The sequence below is a fragment of the Anas acuta genome, chromosome 7, assembly GCF_963932015.1.
Source record: "Anas acuta chromosome 7, bAnaAcu1.1, whole genome shotgun sequence".
Lineage (NCBI taxonomy): Eukaryota > Metazoa > Chordata > Aves > Anseriformes > Anatidae > Anas > Anas acuta.
In genome coordinates, this window is record NC_088985.1 from 4226996 (window position 1) to 4245249 (window position 18254).

The following is an 18254-nucleotide window of genomic DNA, read 5'->3' on the forward strand; positions in this document are numbered from 1 at the left end:
CTCTCCGGATATTTTGAATTGAATTTCAATTTACAACAGCCAAGGTGCCTCAGGACTTCACTAAACCACCCTCAGCAGCTGACGGCTCCTTTCATCGCCCCCCCCTCCAAGCTGTGAAAAGAGAACCGATTTCAAAGACAGCATTATTTGATTTTATTACCACAGAACCATCTAACACGTCATGAAAAGGGGTTCGGGGTGTTGAGGGGACGGCTCCTGCAGCACTCTGCGCAGACAAAACAGAGAGCAGCGGAGAGAAAGCAGCCTCAGCACCACCCCAGGTGCTGCTGCAGCCACCGCCTGCCCCTCCTCGGCTGCCCCGGGACGGGTCTCATCCTGTCAGCTCCCCAGAGGAAGGGCTGGGGCTGGAGTGTTTCTGGCAGGGCTCGGCCCTGCTGCTCCGCAGAGGGCTGGCTCGAGCGGCGAGGACGCTCTCCTTGCAGCCAGCCCCTCGCCCGGCCTTTCCAGCAGCCCCTCGGGAAGCGCAGTCCTTAAAAACCCCGGTCTTTAAAACCCACCCCCTTTTTTTTTTAGCTGCACAACCCAAGCCCTGCCAGCCTGCACCCCCGCAGACTTCCAGAGTCCCGTTGTTCCACCTGAGCGGCAGCTCCAAGGGGGGGATCTCCGCCGGCAGCTTCCCAAAAAGCCCCCAAAAAAGCCTGATCCCGCTGACGGCAGCTGCGAGCACCCCGAGAAACGGCAGCGCCTGCTGCCTGCCCCCTCTCGCCGCGCTCAGCCCGAGGAGGGAGTGAAGCCCAGCAGCTGCTCGATGGGCTTGTACCTCCACTCGTCCGCCTCCAGCTCCTCCACCAGCCCGGCGAGTTTTTCCATCCGTGCGACTTGTTGATCTGCGGGAGGAGTTCAAAGGTGACTGCGCTTCGCAGCCACGCTGCGGTGAAGCCCTTCAATTAGAATTCCCTGCTGAACCCCACCGAAAGCTGAGGGAAGGCAGAACTGCTCCCACAGCCCCTGCACACGGCCAGAAGACCTCCCCGGGTCACAGCCGAAAGCAAAAGGGCCAAAAGGGCCGGGATTTCCTGCTCCAGCTGCTGCTGAGGCTGTGTTTCACCCATCCCTGCCTCTGCCGTAAAAATCCACGTCACACCAGGGGAACGTGAGGCCAGAAAGGAGGTGAAAAGAGCGTGGGGTTCGCAGGAGGACTCCTGCCCTGCTTTTTTTTTTGTGCTGAGCAGCGCGGCGCTTACCGTGTTTCACTTGCTTCAGCGTAGACGCGACCTGGTAGCTGAAGACGGACTCGCAGAGGAATCTTTCCGAGCCATCTGCAAACAGAAGAAGGGAGGTGGTTTAACCCCAAACCCTGCCCAGAGTTTGTTTCCAGGGCTCATTAAGTGCCGTGAACAAGTCTTTGCTCAGAATTACTCCAACAGAGCGGCACGCGGGCACAGTGGGGGACAAAAGCTCTCGTTAGCCCTCGCTTCCCAGCTGCCTCGTGCGAAGAGGGCCGCACGGGCACCGACCAGAGGTGGTTTGCCAAGAAAACTCCTCCTGCCTCAGCCACCTTCCCAGCAATTCCCAGCCGACATCAAAGGGCCGGCCAACAATGAGCAATTAACGCTGCCCCCCTCCCTCCCAGGCCGAGGGCTTCCTGCTCCAACGCGGGTTTAAGGGCGAGGGGACAGCACCAGGAGTCACTTCCTCGCGGGTGGCTGCGGGGAGAGGTGGGGCCATGGGAAAAGCCGCTCGGCCCCGCTGCTTCCTTCCTCCCCGGGCTTTTGGCAGCGCCTCGGCGGGCCCCGGGGGGAGGCAGGGGGGAGGCAGGGGGGAGCAGGGTCACCTTCCAGCATCTCGCCCGCTCCCTTGGGGTAGCTGAAGAGGGCTTTGCGCGGCGGCGCCAGGTCCGAGACGCTGAAGCCGGATCCCGTCACCGAGCTGCCGCTCACCCCGCCGGCCGAGGAGGAGGAGGAGGAGGCGGCCATCTCGGCCCGGCCCAGCCTGCGAGAGGGGAGGAAGAGCAGAGCAGGGTTAGGAAGTTTCACTTTTAGCCCTAATTTAGGGCTGAATTGCCTAAATTTGGGGCCAGGACAGCGCTTGCAGAGCATTGACACAGCCAAAGCCCTCCTCCCAGGTACCGCCTGGGCTGCCAGCTCCCAGAGGGCATCCCGAGGGCAGCGACACCACACCTCAGCTGCAGCAACCCCTCCGCGTGTTGCATCAGATGTGCCTGCGCTCCCAAAAACGCAGTTTTTGGCCCCAAAATGCTGCAGGCACTTTTGTGTCCCTCTGCGAGGGCAACGCCAGCACAGCTGCTGGTGGTGTGAGCCTCTACGTGCCTTGTAAGAGATTTATGTGTAGTAATGGGGTGTTTGGCAGTTGTCAGGGAGCTGGCAGCACAAAAATCACCATTTTTTGTGCCTTTTGTGCTTTTATGAGCAGCAACGGCCGCCACTGACACGCACTGCCCCATGATCCTACTCAACTCGTTTATATTCCCCACCGACTTCATACATCACAGCACACTCTTTAGGCTACGCAGCTCTGGAAAGCGCTCAGGGATTTGGTGCAGAACACGGATTTTTATTTATTTCGGTTCGGAATTAAACCCCTGAGCTCATCCGCAGCATGCTCAGGGCTGCTCCCCTCACGGCGTGCGAGGCAGGACTGGCCGTGAGGGAGCAGTCCCGGCCAGAGGACACGTTTACAGGCACGGGCTGCCTCATGCCGCGGGGCCCCGACCCCACATTTTTATTTTAAACCCCGCGGAGCCGCCCCGGCCCCGGCCGCCTCAGGCGCCCGCCATTTTGTGAGGGGACGGCGGCGCCGCACCGCGCATGCGCCGCGCAGCCCCTTGCCCATACCCCGCCCATCCCTCCACCGCCTCAGCCGCCGCACTGCGCATGCGCCGCGCCGCCTCCTGCCCACACCCCGCCCACCCTTCCACCGCCTCAGCCGCGCCACCGCGCATGCGCACCCCCCCTTCAGGGCCCCTCCCCGGCTTCCGTAGCGAGCGGCTGGGCGGTGAGTGCGGCTGAGGCGGCGGCCCCGCCGGCTCCCCGAGCGCTTCCCCGGCTCCCCGGCCGCCCCTCCCGCCGCTCCCCGGTGGCCGCGGCCCGCTGCGGGCCTCACCTGGGCGCCCGCACGGCTTGGCGCAGGCGGCGGGCGGGATCGCGCTCGCGGTGCATGCTGGGGCGGCGGGCGGGCGGCAGGCCCCGCCCACTTCCGGTGCCGGGGGGCGGGGCGGGGGAGGGGGAGCGGTTACCATGGCAACGGGGCCTGCCCCGGGGCGCCCCTCCCGCGGCCTGGTCGTTGCGCGATTTTGGGGGTTTTTGGGGAATAAAAAGTGTTAAATCGCACAGCCCCGGCGCGGGGGGGGTGGTGTGTCCCCGGGGAGCAGCCCCCTGGCGTTTGTGTCCCCTCAGGTGCTGCGCGCTTGGGCTCCAGCATCAATTTCTGGTGAAAACACTAAAAACACCCGAATTTTCCCCAATTTGTTGATTTCAGTGCACAGCTCTGACATCTAACACACACCCCCCAGCTCCATAGTTCACCCCACTGTTTCCATTCCCACATTTTCCACCCTGCAGCTCCCCAGGGTTTTGGGGGCAAACCAGCAGGATTTGGTACACCGCCCTCCGGCTCAGCGCACTGCCTGGCACAGAGCTGCCATTTCTGACATTTCTGTGGAAAAAAAAGCCCCACGTTAGCTCTGCGCGGCGCAAAGACCCCGCGAGGCGATGCACTGAGGTGCTGCAGCCATAGGGGGGCTTAAATCACCTACAATACCCAAATATCTTCGACACAAAGTGCTTGTTTTAGCACAGCGGGGCGGCTGGAGGGGAAATTTGGGGTTTCTGTATGGCAGGAGGCTGTGGGACACGCTGTCTCTCTTCCCGCAGCGCCATGGACGTCCTGAGGCCCACCCTGATACAGATCGGCGGGCGCATCTATAGGAAGAACCTGGTGCAGGAGCCTGCCCACCCGCAGGAGGAGGAGGAGGACGAAGGCTTCTATGCAGGTGGGGCATCTGGGCATGGCCTTGGCGTGCCCTCGGACACCTCTCCATGCCCACCCTGCTGCCTCTGTGGCGGGGTGAGATGTTAAAAAGGAAGAGCAGAGAGGAACCTGAACGAGGAGCATTTCTCCCACAAACTGCAGTGGGGAGAAAACTGGGGCTGTACCTCCTGCCTCCCTGTGCCCCCCAGGTCCAGGAGCACCCATTCTGCTTTTCACAGCTGGCAGTAAGATGAATTAAAAAGCTTTTAGCTGCAACCCAGGGGGGGTTGCTTAACCTTGGGGGAAGAAGATTGTGAGGCTGTTGACCTACATAAAGCGCTGCCAGGCTGTGCAGCGGTCGTTCAAGGGCTGCTCTTCTTTTCTTGCAGGGCCCGGCGACTGTGCAGATGAACCCTGCGATGCCTTTGTGGTGGAAGAGACTGAGAAAGGTTTCCAGTGCAGAGTGGAGGTCCCCAGCCCGTTATACAAGTGAGCCTCTGTGTTTCTGGCTTCCCCTCTGGCTGGGGAAGCATTTCTGTGTGGAATATTTTTGGGGGAGGGATGAGGGTAAGTGGTGGATCTCTGTTCTGTGCCTGTCCCGATTTTGGGAGGGGAGAATTGGCAATGCCTTCCTAGTGCAGTTGTGCTGCGCTCGACTCCCGACGTTTGCTGTGACAGAGACAGCAGGTGGTGCTTGCTGCTGGCAGGAGAGCTTCCCAGCATCTCCTCCCTTGAAGATGAAAGCATCGGGAGGGTGGAGGAAGGGGAGGAGGAGCTGGGGTGAGCAGCCTGGCAGGGGGAGCTCGTGAAAGCCCTGGGAGAAAGCACGTGCCTGGAATCGACTGTTGGCTCCGATCTGCTGTTCGCTGGGAAGCCTGCGGTGTTCACGGCTTCATCTAGTTCCTTTTGACAGTTTTATGGGCTGAGTAGTTTTACTGGGGGGGGACAAAGGGAAAACACAGGTGGCAAAGGGGCAGCGGCAGGGTTTGCTGGAAGAGCTGTCACAGGCCGAGTTAAGCAAGACAGCATCTGCTGCTGGGGGGAGGCCCAGCGAGTGACTCTTTTCCACTTTTCTGCCTCCAGGTACATAATCGGGAAGAAAGGAGAAACCAAGAAGAGGCTAGAAACAGAGACTCGAACCTCCATCAGCATTCCCAAGCCTGGAGTCGAAGGGGAAATCGGTGAGCCTAAAACCAGCGTTCTGTCAGCAGCTCTCACACAGACACGATTTGAGGGGGCACAGGGAGCAGGAGGAGCTTTCCTTCAGTTCCTGCTCCTGGCACAGCACTGGCTCACCTCATGGCCCTGGGGAAATCACCTCACTTCTGAGGTTTTTCCTTGACTATAAACCCTAATAAAGCAGTATCAGGTTTTGGGGGAAAAATAGATCCTTTTTTAGCCCTCAGTGAAGTCGATTCTCAGATTTAGATGGCCAGCTTGTGAACCTTGGGCCCAAACGCGTGGCTCGTTTTTATTCTTTTGTTCTTTCAAATCTTGCTACTCCCGTTGGCGAGGAGCTGTAACATACACCCAGCAACAAAATTGCTGCCTTGCATATTTGCACACAAAACAAACTTCAGACTTGCCTCACTCTTCTCAATGCTCCCGAAATCTGAAGAGCCACTGAAGTGAGCGATTCTTCCCTGTTGATTTTTTTTTTTTTTTTCGATGCACAGAGCTGGCTTTCTGGAGAGCAGGGGGTGCTTCTGATGGCAGCACCCTGCCTTTACAGGGGAAAGCACAGCCGCGTGAGGCGTTTGAAGTCGAGCAGGGAGTCTGGAGAGCTTTCCCCGTGCGTGGCTGGGGGTTTTACCTCCCGTCACATCTCCGGCGAGCCCCGGGCTGGCAGCAGAGCGGTGCTGTCGTGCAGCTTTTTCCAATTTCTAATTTCCCTTGGTGACTCCAGGATGAAATATTTTTACCCGTGCCACATCAATACTTTAAAACCCATGGATGAACCCAACGCAAAGCCCCTGCCCGTTTAACTGCTGCCTGTTTCCCACGGGTGTGGGTGCCAGCAGCCTCCCTGCAGCTTCCTCAGGCCCCGCTGTGTTCCCTTGCAGTGATCACGGGGCAGCAGCGCGGCGGCGTCATCTCGGCCCGGACGCGCATTGACGTCCTCCTGGACAGCTTCCGCAAGAAGCAGCCCTTCACGCACTTCCTCTCCTTCGCCCTCACCCAGCCCGAGGTCCAGGAGAAGTTCCTGCAGTTCAAGGAGGAAGTGCTGGAGAAATGCTCAAAGGTCAGCACCCGCTTGGGATCCAAAATCCAGCTCAGGCCCTGCAGCAGGCTCGTGTCCTGAAGCAGCTTTCTGGCTTTTCACTGAAGTTGGTGGGGCTGCTGTGAATTTGTTGCCAAATCCAGAATGTGGAATGGCTTCCTCAGTTAATTGTTGGCAAAATGTTTTGTCCTCCTTAGAGATTTTCCTCGGTGGGACGAAATTCTCAGCTTCAGAAGAGGGTTGTTTCTTGTGGGGTTTTTCTTTTTAATCAGAAAGCTTCTAAATAATGCAGCGGACCTTTCTATATTTTATGTTTTAATTTAATTATTATATGTTGCAATCTTGCAAATAGCTCAGGAGCTTCACTTCCCTGGGTCTTCATCTGACTTAACTCCTTCTTCTCCCCCTGCTGCCTGTTTCCTTGACGCTGTAGGAGCTCGGGATGCCAAATGCAGCTGATTCTGGCCACCGAGCCCAGGAGCTGGCTGCAAAAGCCTTGGCTGGCGGCCGTGGTGGCCTGGCTCCCTCTGTTGGCTGCTGCTTCCAGTGCTTCTGGGGGAACACCACAGCTGTGGGGAGAGGAGCCGTTTTTATTCATCTTTGCCCTGCTTCCCGCCCTCATCCCATGTCTTTATCCCCTCCTCACCTGGCTCGTGGATGTGCTGAAGGAGGGCACTGCAGCCCCGCACGCCTCCCCAGCGCCCTGCAGCCCCGAATGCCACTTGACTGCCACTTCATCTCCCAGCAGGGGCTGCTGGAAGGCACGTCAGGAATGAAAAACAGTCATTCAGAGCCGTGCCTCGCGGAGCAGTAAGAGCTTAGAGATTTGTCCAAAGCGACGGGATTTCTCCGGGTACTCAGAGGAACCTGAATAGGTTTCGAGCTTCTCTGCCTCTCGCAATTTGCTGGTGTGAAACGCTGGGGAATTAGGCAGCCTCCAGGCTTTGAGTGGAGCTCTCCGATAACAGCAAGGAGGGGAAAAGCCCAGGTGTGTGCGTGAGGATTTTTTCTGGCCATTGAGCACTTGTGAGCCGCTCTTCTTCTTCCCTCTCCGAAGCAGTTTCTATGACAACCATTCATTTCCATTCTACAGCTTGGGGTTCTGTCGGTGGCTGCATGCTTTCTAACTTTATTTTCCTTTTTGTCCTCGAGACCCGCTGTAAGGTGAGCCTTGTGCTGAGGCTGAGGACACCTGGGTCTTCCAGAGCTGAAGGGACAGGGAAGCGAGGGGTTTCTCAGCCTGCAGTCCCTCAGTGGGTTCTGAGGGAAAGCTGTGTTCCTGGCTCGCTCCTTTGTTTGGGATTTGCAAGGAGGGGAAGACTCCAAATAAAACCCTCTCCGTGTTCCAGCTAAGCGAGCAAAGGTAGAAGTGGGAGGGAGATTTGAGGAAAGAGTGTGTGGGGGGGATTTTTGGAAGCCTAAATGAGTGGAAATGAGTTGTTTTTCTGCGACGATGACATCGTGCATCCTCAGGGAACAGGTTTTTATTTTTCCTTAGGGAACAGTGAATTTTGGAGGGACGATGGGATCAGCCTGATGTGTTTGTACCTGCCGGCGAGTTCCTGCAAACACACGGCTGTCAGATTCCCCCGTCAAATACAGGGGATTCCCTTCCCTGCTGCTCAGCCTCCCGGCTCTGGGGCTGGGAATTAGGGCTTTAATTAGGGCTGCAGGCCCACCTCTGCTCCTCGCTGCCACTTGTGCTGTGGGTAATGCCCACCGTGTGCCGGGGAAGGAGCTGGGCTGGCAGCAGGAGCCGCCTGAAATACCAAGGAGGAAGCCAGGAGGATTATCTGGGTCATGGCCTGTTTGCTCTGCGCTGCTCTCAGCGCTCTGCCGGCTGTCAGGAGGCTGCTTTTGGGGCAGCTTGATGTTTAGGGTACAGACTGGCACTCCCTGTCCCTGAAAACAAGGGCGAGGTTTTGCTTCCTGACCTGTGCACGACTTTCTGGTTACCACGCAGTCCTCCCGGCTGCGGGAGGGATATCAGCTGGTCGGCTGCAGCACGGGTAAATCCAACTTTCTCCCAGTTTCTGTTCCCCAAGCTGCTGTTTTGGGGTGGGCCAAACGTCCTCTGGCTACGGGGACCCTTAAAAGAAGGTTGATGGAGGGGAATTGAGGCCTGCTCGTTAGCAGCAGGAGGAGTTAAAGGCAGCAAAAAGGCTCTGCGAGGTGAGGAGTGTGACGGAGGCATCCTCTTTGGGACGTGCCAAACCTCAGGAGCCTGCTGCAGGCTGCTGCGTGGTGCTGAGCTCTGCAGCCCACGCCGGGATTTAGGGGCTCAGTCAGCAAAAAACACACTCAGAGCAGGGGCAGGCAGGCACACGCTGCCCGTGGGCTGGGGAGCACCTGAAAAAGCGCTGAGCTGTGGGGCACTGAGCTCTGAGGGGCGGAGGGACTGCAGTCCTTAAGTGCCAGGAGGGTTTTATCTCCGTCTCTGAAGCACAGGTGGGAACTTGAGAGCTGTTCTCATCAGTGGGGTTTTTTGGGGGTTGTTTTTTTCCAGAGAAATGCTTCAGTGGCAGGGTGAGTGGTTCTGGAGCTCGACGTGGAGGTTATTCAATGCGCTGATGGGAAACGGCCGCGGAGGGGAAATCACTGGTGTAATATGGGCGTGCTAACCGTCCTCAAGGTGCTTTTATAAACGCCCTAGAACAAAAGCGTGTGTTGCTGAAGGCTGAGTGTAAGCGCTGCTCCACCTGGGAGCAGTTCTTCCCCGGCAACAACACGCAGCTCTTTTTTTTTTTAAAGGGAATTTAAACTTAATTCATCTTGGCAAACTATAGGGCGCGCGGGAACGAGAAAAATGTAATTATCGGGGCTGCTGCGAGCTGTGCTGGCGGAGCGAGGTGCAGCCTGTGTTTAGGCAGGATTTAGAGACCACTTAGAGCTTGTCACCGCGCCTGGCCCCAGCTGCTCTGCACAAAACCACATTTCACTCCGGCTCCGTGTCTGCGCTGCCCTGTGCTGAGCCTGTCGCTGGTGGGAGTCCCCCTGGGCCCCGCTGAGCCCTAATTAAGGCTCCAGGCAGAAAAAAGGAGCTAATTAAGGCTCCGGGTGAAAGCTCGAGGCTGGTGGCTCGCTGCTCGTTCCCGGCAGAGGTGCGTGTCCGGGATGGGGTGAGCGAGGCCCTGTTTCTGGTTGCTTTGTAGGATCACGGGGTGAGCAGCAGCCTGTTCCAGAACCCAGCCAAGCTCCACCTGACCCTGGGGACGCTGGTGCTGCTGAACGAGCAGGAGATCCGGAAGGCCTGCGAGCTGCTGCAGCGCTGCAAGGAGGACTTCGTGGAGTGAGTGAGACAGGGGCAGGGGGCTGGCACGCTTACTGGGGGGGAAGAAGCAAAATGTCTTAACGAGGAGCAGCGAGGAGGAGAGCAGCCCAGCAGTGAGTGTATCTAAACGCCAGAATTTCAGAAAAAAGCTGAATATTTTGAGCAGGAGCAGCAGGAATCACCAGGCGTGCAGCAACCTGAGAGCTGCAAGCACGTTTCCAGGGCTTGAACAGGTTATTTCCCCGGCCGCAGCCAAAGAAATGCACGCTTAAAATTAATTCAGGCTCCCTTCCACCCACACCAGCCTTCATTAGCCTTTGTTTACTTCTGCGAAGGCGAGCCGCACCGTGTGAAGGTAGATGTGCCCTTTTTGTCCCTTTTTAGGGTGCCTGGCCTCAGGTGCTTGCAGTCTCACGTGCACGACCGCACGCGTGCTGCTCTCCTCCCAGAAAACAAACTGGAGGAGGAGATCGCCCTCCCCTGTCCCACCTGGGAGGTTTTATGAGAACCTCAAGCAAGCAAACCTTGAGAGCAAAGCCACGCTCGTGCTGTTGACTCCTCTTTATTTCTCCTTGCTTGGATGCTCCGCGAGACCTTGGCGGTAACCCAGGCAGTTGTGGGAGCGTGGTGGTTCATGAGATGACAACAGCAGCTGCAGCTTTCTGAGCTCTTGAAATCAGGCAGCCTTCTCTGGTTTTTATTTTGTTGTGCTTGTTTTTGTCCCCACCCCAGTGCAAAAAACGTTAAATATCTGGGAAAGGAAAGAGCTCTGCGGTGGAGTTCACTGCCCCACGGGGTCTGTATGACATTTAAGCCCCACCTAAGCTCAAAGTCGTGCTTAACAGCAGCAATAAATGTGTTTTATCCCCTTCCCTTAGCAAATATAGAGATATATACGTATTTAGTGTGCGTGAGGGGTACTACACGTTGTATTCCCAGAGCAGCTGTGATGTCTCGCTCTTTAACCCAAGGGCTTCTTCCATTTCAGCCAGATCACCGGCGGCAGGCCCCTGGCCGTGGAGGTGGTTGGGGTGGAGTACATGAACGATGACCCCGCCATGACCGACGTCCTCTACGCCAAGGTCCGCATGAAGGACGGCTCGGACAGGTGGGTGCCCTCCTCTCCTCCAGCCCTCAGCGTCTGTAGCCCTCTTTTTTTCTGGCAGTGCTGCCTTTTGGTGTCCGACCCCTTGCTAGGAGCCAGCAGGGGAGGAGGGAGGCTGTGGGCTAGAAGGGACGTGTCCTGGCATCTCCTTTCCCCCAGGGGAAGAAGGCAGGGGGTGGCTGCCCTGCTTAAACCCCCCTGGGGAAAACCAGGCTTGGAGGCTCTGCTGAAGTAAGAGATGGGATGTGGGATAAGGAAACGGGTGGGGAAATGAACACGTAACAGCTGCTGGGAGGCAGGAGGGATTGAAGTGGTCTTTTCCTCTCAACTCCTCCGCTTTGAAGTCGGTCCTGCCCTGGGAGAGGTGAGATAAAACAGACGGGGAGGGTGGAGAGCCGGGACAACCAGGAGAGAGAAGGGAAATACAGGGAGACACGGGGATGAAGCACTCAGAAAGGTGAGACAGAGGCTGGATAACCCAAATACCCTTCGGTCAGTCTGTTGTAGAAAGCCCTTGAAGTGTCAGAGCTGAGCCGTGGACCTCGTTTTCTGCTGGGTGTCCAAGTTTGGGACCATCTAAGGGGTGCAGTGCTTGCGAGCCTGCTTGCACTTCCGAAAATAAGGCTGTGGGTGGGGAGAGGTCCTGCAGAGCCTGAGCAGGGCCCAGAGCGAGAGCAGGGGACAGCTGGGGTGGGTAGGCACTGACGCTGCAGGCTGACAGGGAGGTTTTTCCCATTTTGGAGAAACAAAGTCTTCAAATCCACCTCGCCTCGGAACTGGAAGTGGCGAAGCCCCTAGGAAACAGCTCGCTGCTGAGGTAACATCTCCTCCTCCCTTCGAGGAGGGCGTTAGCTGGGGTTTGGGCCAAAGCCAGGTCTCGTGCTTTGCATGGCTGCTGGAGGCTGCCAGGCTTGTGTCCTGCAGCACTTTTTTTGCTTTTGCGTAGGAACGGGCTGACATAGGGCCACGTGATTGTAAATCTGTTATCCCCAGCCCAGCCTGGTCCTGCCCTCGCCTGTGAGTTAATTCATCCCTCACAGCTGAAGGAACTGGCACTTCTCTCCTAATAACATTCTGGAATTGTTAGCAAGTGAAGCATTTAGCTTTGCAGAGGGGGAAGAAGACACTTTTGTGCTGATGGAGAGCACAGAGCATTTCTTCTGCTTCCTCTGAGGCTGCAGCAGCGTGGTGGGCAACCGGTGATAAAAAAGAAGGGACGAACAGAAATCCCTTCAGAAAACCCCACTTTGTTTTGTGCCCTGCTGGACAGATCGCTGCCAAACAGCTCCACGCAGCCCTAGCCTGCTAAAACCCGCGGGGTTTTGCTCAGGGAGATGGGCACCACAGGCTGACAGCGATTCCTCAGCCGCAGGTACAGGGGGAGAGCAGCAGGCAGGCGTTTTGCCGTGCTGGCTCCGGCTCTGCCGCAGCCCCTGCGAGCTGCGTGCCTTCCCGGGGCTGAGGGGAGGGGAGGAGTTCCCTCCTGATCCTCGGGTGATCCTCAGCGGCTGAAGCTGCGAGGCAGGAGCTGTGATTTGCCCGCCTTGGTTTGCATAGCTGCAGACAGCACGAGAGGTTGGCAAGCCCTCCTGCACATGTCATGGCTCAGACCGGGAGCGAGATCGTGCTCTGATGCCTCCCACCCGGCAAATAATTTCCGTTATAATTCATTCTAATTAGTTTTATTTCCTTGATTAACTTTCTAATGTAATAAAGCACCGTTTTCACTTGAGCTCTTCTCTGCTAATTTGTTTTAGGATTGTCCGTAATGGTAGGCACTTCATCTCTGTCATTGCTAATCTTAAAAACCAGCGACGTGGAGCCAGCAGGCAGCACGAAGCCACGGCAATCGGGCTTTTGGGAGCCCAGGGACTGTCAGGAGGCTGCCGGCAGCCCACCAGGGGCCGTGCAGGAGGCGGCAGCCCCGGGCTCTGCCTCCCCACTGAGTGCAGCCAGCTCTGGTTCTGCTTGCTCAGGAGTTTGGGGTGGGAGCAGAGAAGCAAAAAGCTGCCAACACCGGAGTTTTCCTTCCTTGACGCTGCTCTGTCCTCTCTCTTTTTGCCTTCCCAGGCTGCAGGCGGTCGCTGATCAGCTGGTGGAGCGCTTCGTGGCCTCCGGCCTGATGCTGAAGGAGTGGGACAGGGTGAAACTGCACGCCACCGTCATGAACACGCTCTTCAGGAGAGATCCAGGTGGTGGGTACCCTTCTTCTCTGCTGCTAAATGCATTTCACCTGGTGCTGCTGCGCAGGGAGCGCCTTGCTCAGTAACTGGAGGCTTTCACACTTCCCAGGGTTTAATTTTTTATTAGTGGTGGGATTTTTTTTTCCCCCTTCATCACAGACCTGAGATTTTGGGGGGGATGCTGCCAAGTAAAACTTGAGACAAAATGACAAAGCAGCCAGCTGGAGAAAGCAGGCGTGCTCTGAGCCCTTTCTGGATCTTTTCAAAGATTCTTTGTCTTAGCTTCCAGACCGCCACTGCCCAGTAGCACTCAGGAGCTCTGGGGCAGAAAGGAATGTGTCCAAGGTGAGGGCTTGGGCTCTCTGTGCCCCAGCTAACACTCAGTAAGGAATTCCTGCCTTATTCACCTTGTTCTCCCTCAAACCAAAGTGTTTTCCCACGGAGAAGCGGGCAGGGAGGGTTTGTTAGCTGGCAGCTGGCTTTGGGGAGGAGAAGGGCAGGGGGTGAGGCGCAGCACACCCCGTGCTCCCATCCAAGCCTCATGCTGCTGCTGGCTTTTCCCCTCACAGCTGAGGAGCGCAGCAGCACGGCGCCTGGGAAAGCAGCCCTCAAGGAACGGGAGGCGTTTAATGCCCGGAATATCCTCAAGGTCAGTATGAAACCAGGAGGGAAACGGAGCCAGCTGCGGGTATTGTCCGGCCAGAAGAGGCTGGGACACCGCTCTGGCTCCCACCAGAGAGGAGCACTTAGCTGCTCGTCTTCTCCTCGCTCCTATTTCTGCTGCTACACCCGCCTGCCATTTCGCATGCTCTTTTGTATTTATTTATTTATTTCTTTATTAATCTCTGCGATGGATTCGCTTGGAGAGGAGCACGCTGCAGCCTGGGCTGAGCCTGCAGGCAGCCTCTGCTGCTCTGCCAGCTGGCAGCGTCGGGCTGAGGCTGCGCTGCCCGGCCCCTGCAAGGATCCAGAGGGAAAAGGCGAGCCCGGGGAGGCAAAAATGGAAAGCAGCACTGATTGCAAACAAATCCCAACCTCTGCTGGGTGAGGGGATTTGTTGCAGGCTGTGAGAGCGCCGTGAAGGCGGGGAGTGGGGCTGATTGATTTTCCCTGCGCAGAGGACAGGCAGAGGGACAGAACTGGGTTAAGCTCTCCCTGCCTGTGACTCAGCACCACGCTGCACGAGGCAGGGAGGCCACGGACGCGGTCCCTGCGTTTGGATGTGGCCTGTGAGGTTTGGGCAGCTCCTGGTGCCCCGAAACTGGCTCCAGAAAGGGCGGGTGGCACACGCTGGGAGCCCCAAGCCCCTGCAGGGCCTCAGCTCCCGAGGTGTGCATCCAAATTTCGCCCTGTCCCTCCTGGCCTTGCCCTGGTGCACATTAAATTTGCCCTCGGACTCGAGAGGGAGGTAAAATGCAGCCGTCCTCCGTCCCGAATGCTCCCAGCCCAAAAACCTGGAGGGCTCGGAAGGCACCAACGATGCTCCCTCTGCTGGCCACGCCACTTGAGGATGGAAAAACCGTGCTGGAAACTGGCCGGTTCCCTACCGAGGTGGCCACAGGAGCGGCTGGTGATGGCCTCGGAGCGAGGAACATCAGAGCCCCATGGCCTCCCCGTGCCTGCAGCAGGACGCCCGCTGGCATTAATTAATGCCGTGAGTCAGAAATAGCTCCAGGCTGCTTACCAGCGGAGCCCAGCCTTCCAGTGTGACCTTGCAGGGACGCGCCAGCTCCCTCCCAGCCCCCTGGTGCCCTCGGCATTCATCCTCCAGCACCAGGAGCTGGCGTTTTGCTTTCGGCAGCCCTGACCGGAGTCTGATTGCAGAACTCCTTTGTTCTGGAGTTCGGCCGCTCCTGTTTGTGCTCCTTCCCACACGGCTCAGAAAATAGCTCCTGTGGGACGAGTGGGAACCGCTTCTGTCTTGAAGCAGATCCGTGAGGGAGGCTCCTCGGCCTGCTCCCAAAGAGAGCAGCTCCCCTGAGCATCCCGGTCACGTCCCGAACTCGTGCTCATCCCCTGCAAAACGTCCCCTGGCGAGCAGAGAGAGGGGGCAGCTCCCTCCCCGTGCAAGGAGGATGGAGCTTGGCAGCCCCTCTGCCTTGCTTCCTCCTCCTCCTCCTCCTCCTCCTCTGTCCCCGAGGGTGGCTGCGTGCCCGGCGCCGCAGCTGGCACGGCCCTGGCACCGAGGCATCTCCGGAGACAGGGGCTGGCTGCCTCCGGGCTTTTCTTTCTTATTTCCTCGCTTTTTTTTTTGTTTCTTTCCCCCCGCAAAGACACGAAGGCTGCGGCGAGTGAATGGAAATGGAGGGCAACGTGTGGAGGGGCAGCCTGGGCTAAATTCCCCTTGGGTTTTTAAGCAGAAATGAAACCAAAGGGCTGAAGATCCCGCGTTGGGCGAGATGGGGGCTGCCTGGTTGTCCTCAGCGAGGTGCTGGAAGAGGGCCGGGGAGCTCCTGGCTCCCTTCCCTCCCCTGGGATCACCCGCAGCTGAGGCAGCATCACCTTTGGGATCTGAAAGGACGTTTCTTTGCCTCTCCCTGGAGCTGGCAGGGGTTGAATTACGGCGGCTCCTTAATAGAGATGGAGACCCAGTGCGGGGAAAAAAAAAAAAACAAGCAAGAAAGAAGACATTGATTAGTAAAAGTAGGCGGTTCGTCCCAGAGGTGCCCTGACCCTTCTGCCAGCTGATTTCCCGGGCCTGCCTGAATTAATTTCCTGGCTCCGTGGCCCGGCTCCTCCTCTGGGTGGCTTTGTGAGCAGAGCCGGGAGGTCACATTGCTGCAGCTCCTCGTCCCAGCGCTGCCTCCTGCCATCGCTGCAGCAAAGCCACAGCCCGGCTCTTAAAAAACGACCGCTGTGTGTGCTGTAACGGGGTGCAGGGAGCCGCGGGGACCAGCCGTGGGGAGATGCAGCAGCTGAGCGTGAATTTCCTTACAGAAGTTGTGCTGTAAATCCCTCACGTTTGGGGCTGGGAGGTTGGCAGAGCCTTTAATGCGCCAGCGTGTGGGTTTTTTTTCCCCTTTATTCTTGTCGGAAAGATGTGCAAGGCTCCGGTAACCTCCAAATGTCCCGCTTGTGTTTGCCTCTTAGTTTGCAGAACGCCTTTCACCATAGCAACTAGGGTTTGATTTCCTCAAGCGCGATGAATTTTCATGGCTCTCGCAGCGAGGAGGGGAAAGGACCCGAAGCCCTGAGCTGAAGCAAAGGTTCTGCAGCACGCCAGCAGCATCCCTGCGGAGGGGAGCTTTGCCGGGAGGAAGGCAGGCCTGCAAGTTGCTGAAGAATTTAAGCTGTGCCTGCTGTCCGAGGGACAGCACACGGCTGATTTGATTACAAATTTCCCAGCTCTTGAGGCGTTGGCACCGTGGGGCAGGGACCAGGAGCCTTGGGTTCACCAGCAGGTGCGGGAATTGTGGCGGCCTCCATTGAGCTCCTTTTCCAAGGGGGAAAAAAAAAACAAAACACAAAAACCAAGCAGAAATGCTCATCCAGGAGGCATCTCCTCGGCCTCCTCCGAAGCCAGAGCGTTTCCGTGGTGGGAGATATAAATATCTTTCCCGGCTCTGCTTGGCTTCTCCCCAGGATAAACAGAAGTGGAAGTCGAAAGCAGAGGCTCAGCCCTCGGAAAGCTCTTCCCAAGCCCCTGGGGGACGAGTGTGGGGTGGCTGCTTGTCGGGAAGGCGCTGGCGGCTCCGAGGATGACATTTGAGGGCCTCTTTCCCAGTTGCCCAAGGTGGATCTTGGCCTGATCCTCACGCACTGGCATCTGGTTGCCAAAGGGAGCAGAGAAGCACCAGCAAGAAGCTGGCTGGAAGCGAGAGCAGAGGGGGGAAAAAAAAAAAGGCCGTGGCTGTCCTTTAAATCTTGTAGCATGTTTACTCCCAGCAAGTACAGCTGCATTACCAAAAATCAATAGTCCTAGCAGTGTTCTCACCGGGAAACGCGCACACGCTCGGACACGGGAGAGGTGGTGGATTTAAAAAAAAAATAAAAAAGCAGCAGCCGAGGGACTGCAAAGTGCTTTGGGCCGAGGGCTGCTGCGCTCTCAGCAGCGTGCAAATGGGGAGGCCGTGACCCGGGAGGTGCCGGCGGGGACGTGGTGGCAGGGGGGGCAGGGGAGGGTTTGTCCCCCTGGCTGACCGAGGGGGAGAGAGGGGAGAGCATCCTCCTCCTGCCATCTCTTATTCATGAGGTGTTTTATCCCAAGGCCTCGAACGAGAAGCGCGCAGGCTTTGGGGAAGGTAATTAATCTTTAATTGTATAAATCTTTAATCGTATCAAATGGAGTTTGCACGGTGGCGGTCGCGGCTCCTCGTCTCCTCCTCTCCCTGCCGGAGATGCTTCCCTGGCATAACTCCTTTCCAGCAGCCACCCCTCCGGGGCCAGGGCCAAGCCCTCTGGCACCGAGAAACCCGCGTCCTGCAGGTGCTTGAGCCCTGGGCTTGTGATCCGTGGGTAGGCACTGATGCTGCTCCAAAAGAGGAGCTCGTGTTGTGCCGTACGCTGATGGCGTTAAAGGCTAAACGTGGTCCCCAGGGCTGGAAATCTTTCAGAGCGGTTTTGTTGAAGGGAAGCCTGCGAGGAGGGGCGTTCTGCAGGAGCAGCTCGTTGCTTTCGGAGCCACCGAAATGTTTATTTTCTCCTCTCCTCCAGCTCTTCGAGCACTTCTACTTCGGCGAGGTGCAGCTGGACGCGGTTCGGCTCTCCCAGAGGTTCTCCACGGACGCCTCCGGCTACTACGCGACGTCGGGGCAGCTCAACTTCTGCTGAGCAGCGCGGCCGCCCTGTGCGCCACCACCACCACCACGTTTTCATAGGGCGAGGAGCCTGGAACTGCAGACGGGTTTGTTTTCCAAGAAAACAGCTGGAAAAACTGGCTTTGGGGGGCACCTCCCTGCTGTCGCCTGTTTCAGAGGAGGGAGGCCGCGCTGTACAGAAGCGTGCGCGATCCAGGAGAGCTCCCCGGAGCGCGGTATCGGGGTCAGGCGCTGCTCAGAGCTCCAGCAGCGCGCCCGTGTGATGTCGATCTCCAAATAAATTAATTCCCTTCAAAGGCAAAGCCTTTGTCTCCGCTTGCTTGATGGTTTCTGTAATCAAACTTCCAGCTGTGAGCGGGAAAGCGCTGGTGGCAGGAGAGCTGGGTGGTGTTTGGGGATGTGGTGTCTTGGGGTCTGCTGTGTCGGGGTCTGGTGTCTTTGGGAATTGGGGTTTGGGGCCTGGTGTGTTGGGGTTTGGTGCGTTAGGGTTTGGTGTGCTGGGGACTCGGGGTCTGGTGTGTTGGAGTGTGGTGTCTTGGGGTCTGAGGGCTGGGGTTTGGGGTCTGAAGGCTGGGGTCCTGGGGTATGGTGTCCTGAGGTCTTGGGGTCTGGTGTGTTGGGGTCTGAGGGCTGGTGTTTTGGGATGTGGTGTCTTGGGGTCTGGTGTGTTGGAGACTTGGGGTCTGGTGTGTTGGGGTTTGGTGTGTTGGGGTCTTGGGGTCTGGTCCATTGGAGTGTGGTGCCTTGGGGTCTGAAGGCTGCTGTC

The 18254-nt window shown here is 57.6% G+C and overlaps 2 protein-coding genes across 2 annotated transcripts; one reads left to right on the top strand and one right to left on the bottom strand.

Moving 5' to 3' along the window:
* Nucleotides 1–129: 129 nt before the first annotated feature.
* On the bottom strand, nucleotides 130–3192 carry ANAPC16 (anaphase promoting complex subunit 16). The gene is made up of 4 exons (XM_068688423.1): nucleotides 3085–3192; nucleotides 1796–1953; nucleotides 1206–1280; nucleotides 130–848 (listed from the first exon to the last, which is right to left on the bottom strand). Exons 1-4 carry the CDS (start codon nucleotides 3138–3140, stop codon nucleotides 733–735), a joined length of 405 nt encoding a protein of 134 aa, XP_068544524.1. The 5' UTR covers nucleotides 3141–3192; the 3' UTR covers nucleotides 130–732.
* Nucleotides 2843–17790, top strand: ASCC1 (activating signal cointegrator 1 complex subunit 1). Its single transcript, XM_068688418.1, has 10 exons — nucleotides 2843–2976; nucleotides 3855–3973; nucleotides 4341–4440; nucleotides 5035–5132; nucleotides 6015–6193; nucleotides 9325–9461; nucleotides 10432–10551; nucleotides 12619–12743; nucleotides 13301–13380; nucleotides 17385–17790. The coding sequence occupies exons 2-10, from the start codon at nucleotides 3859–3861 to the stop codon at nucleotides 17499–17501; spliced, it is 1071 nt and encodes a 356-aa protein (XP_068544519.1). The 5' UTR covers nucleotides 2843–2976; nucleotides 3855–3858; the 3' UTR covers nucleotides 17502–17790.
* Nucleotides 17791–18254: the final 464 nt, after the last annotated feature.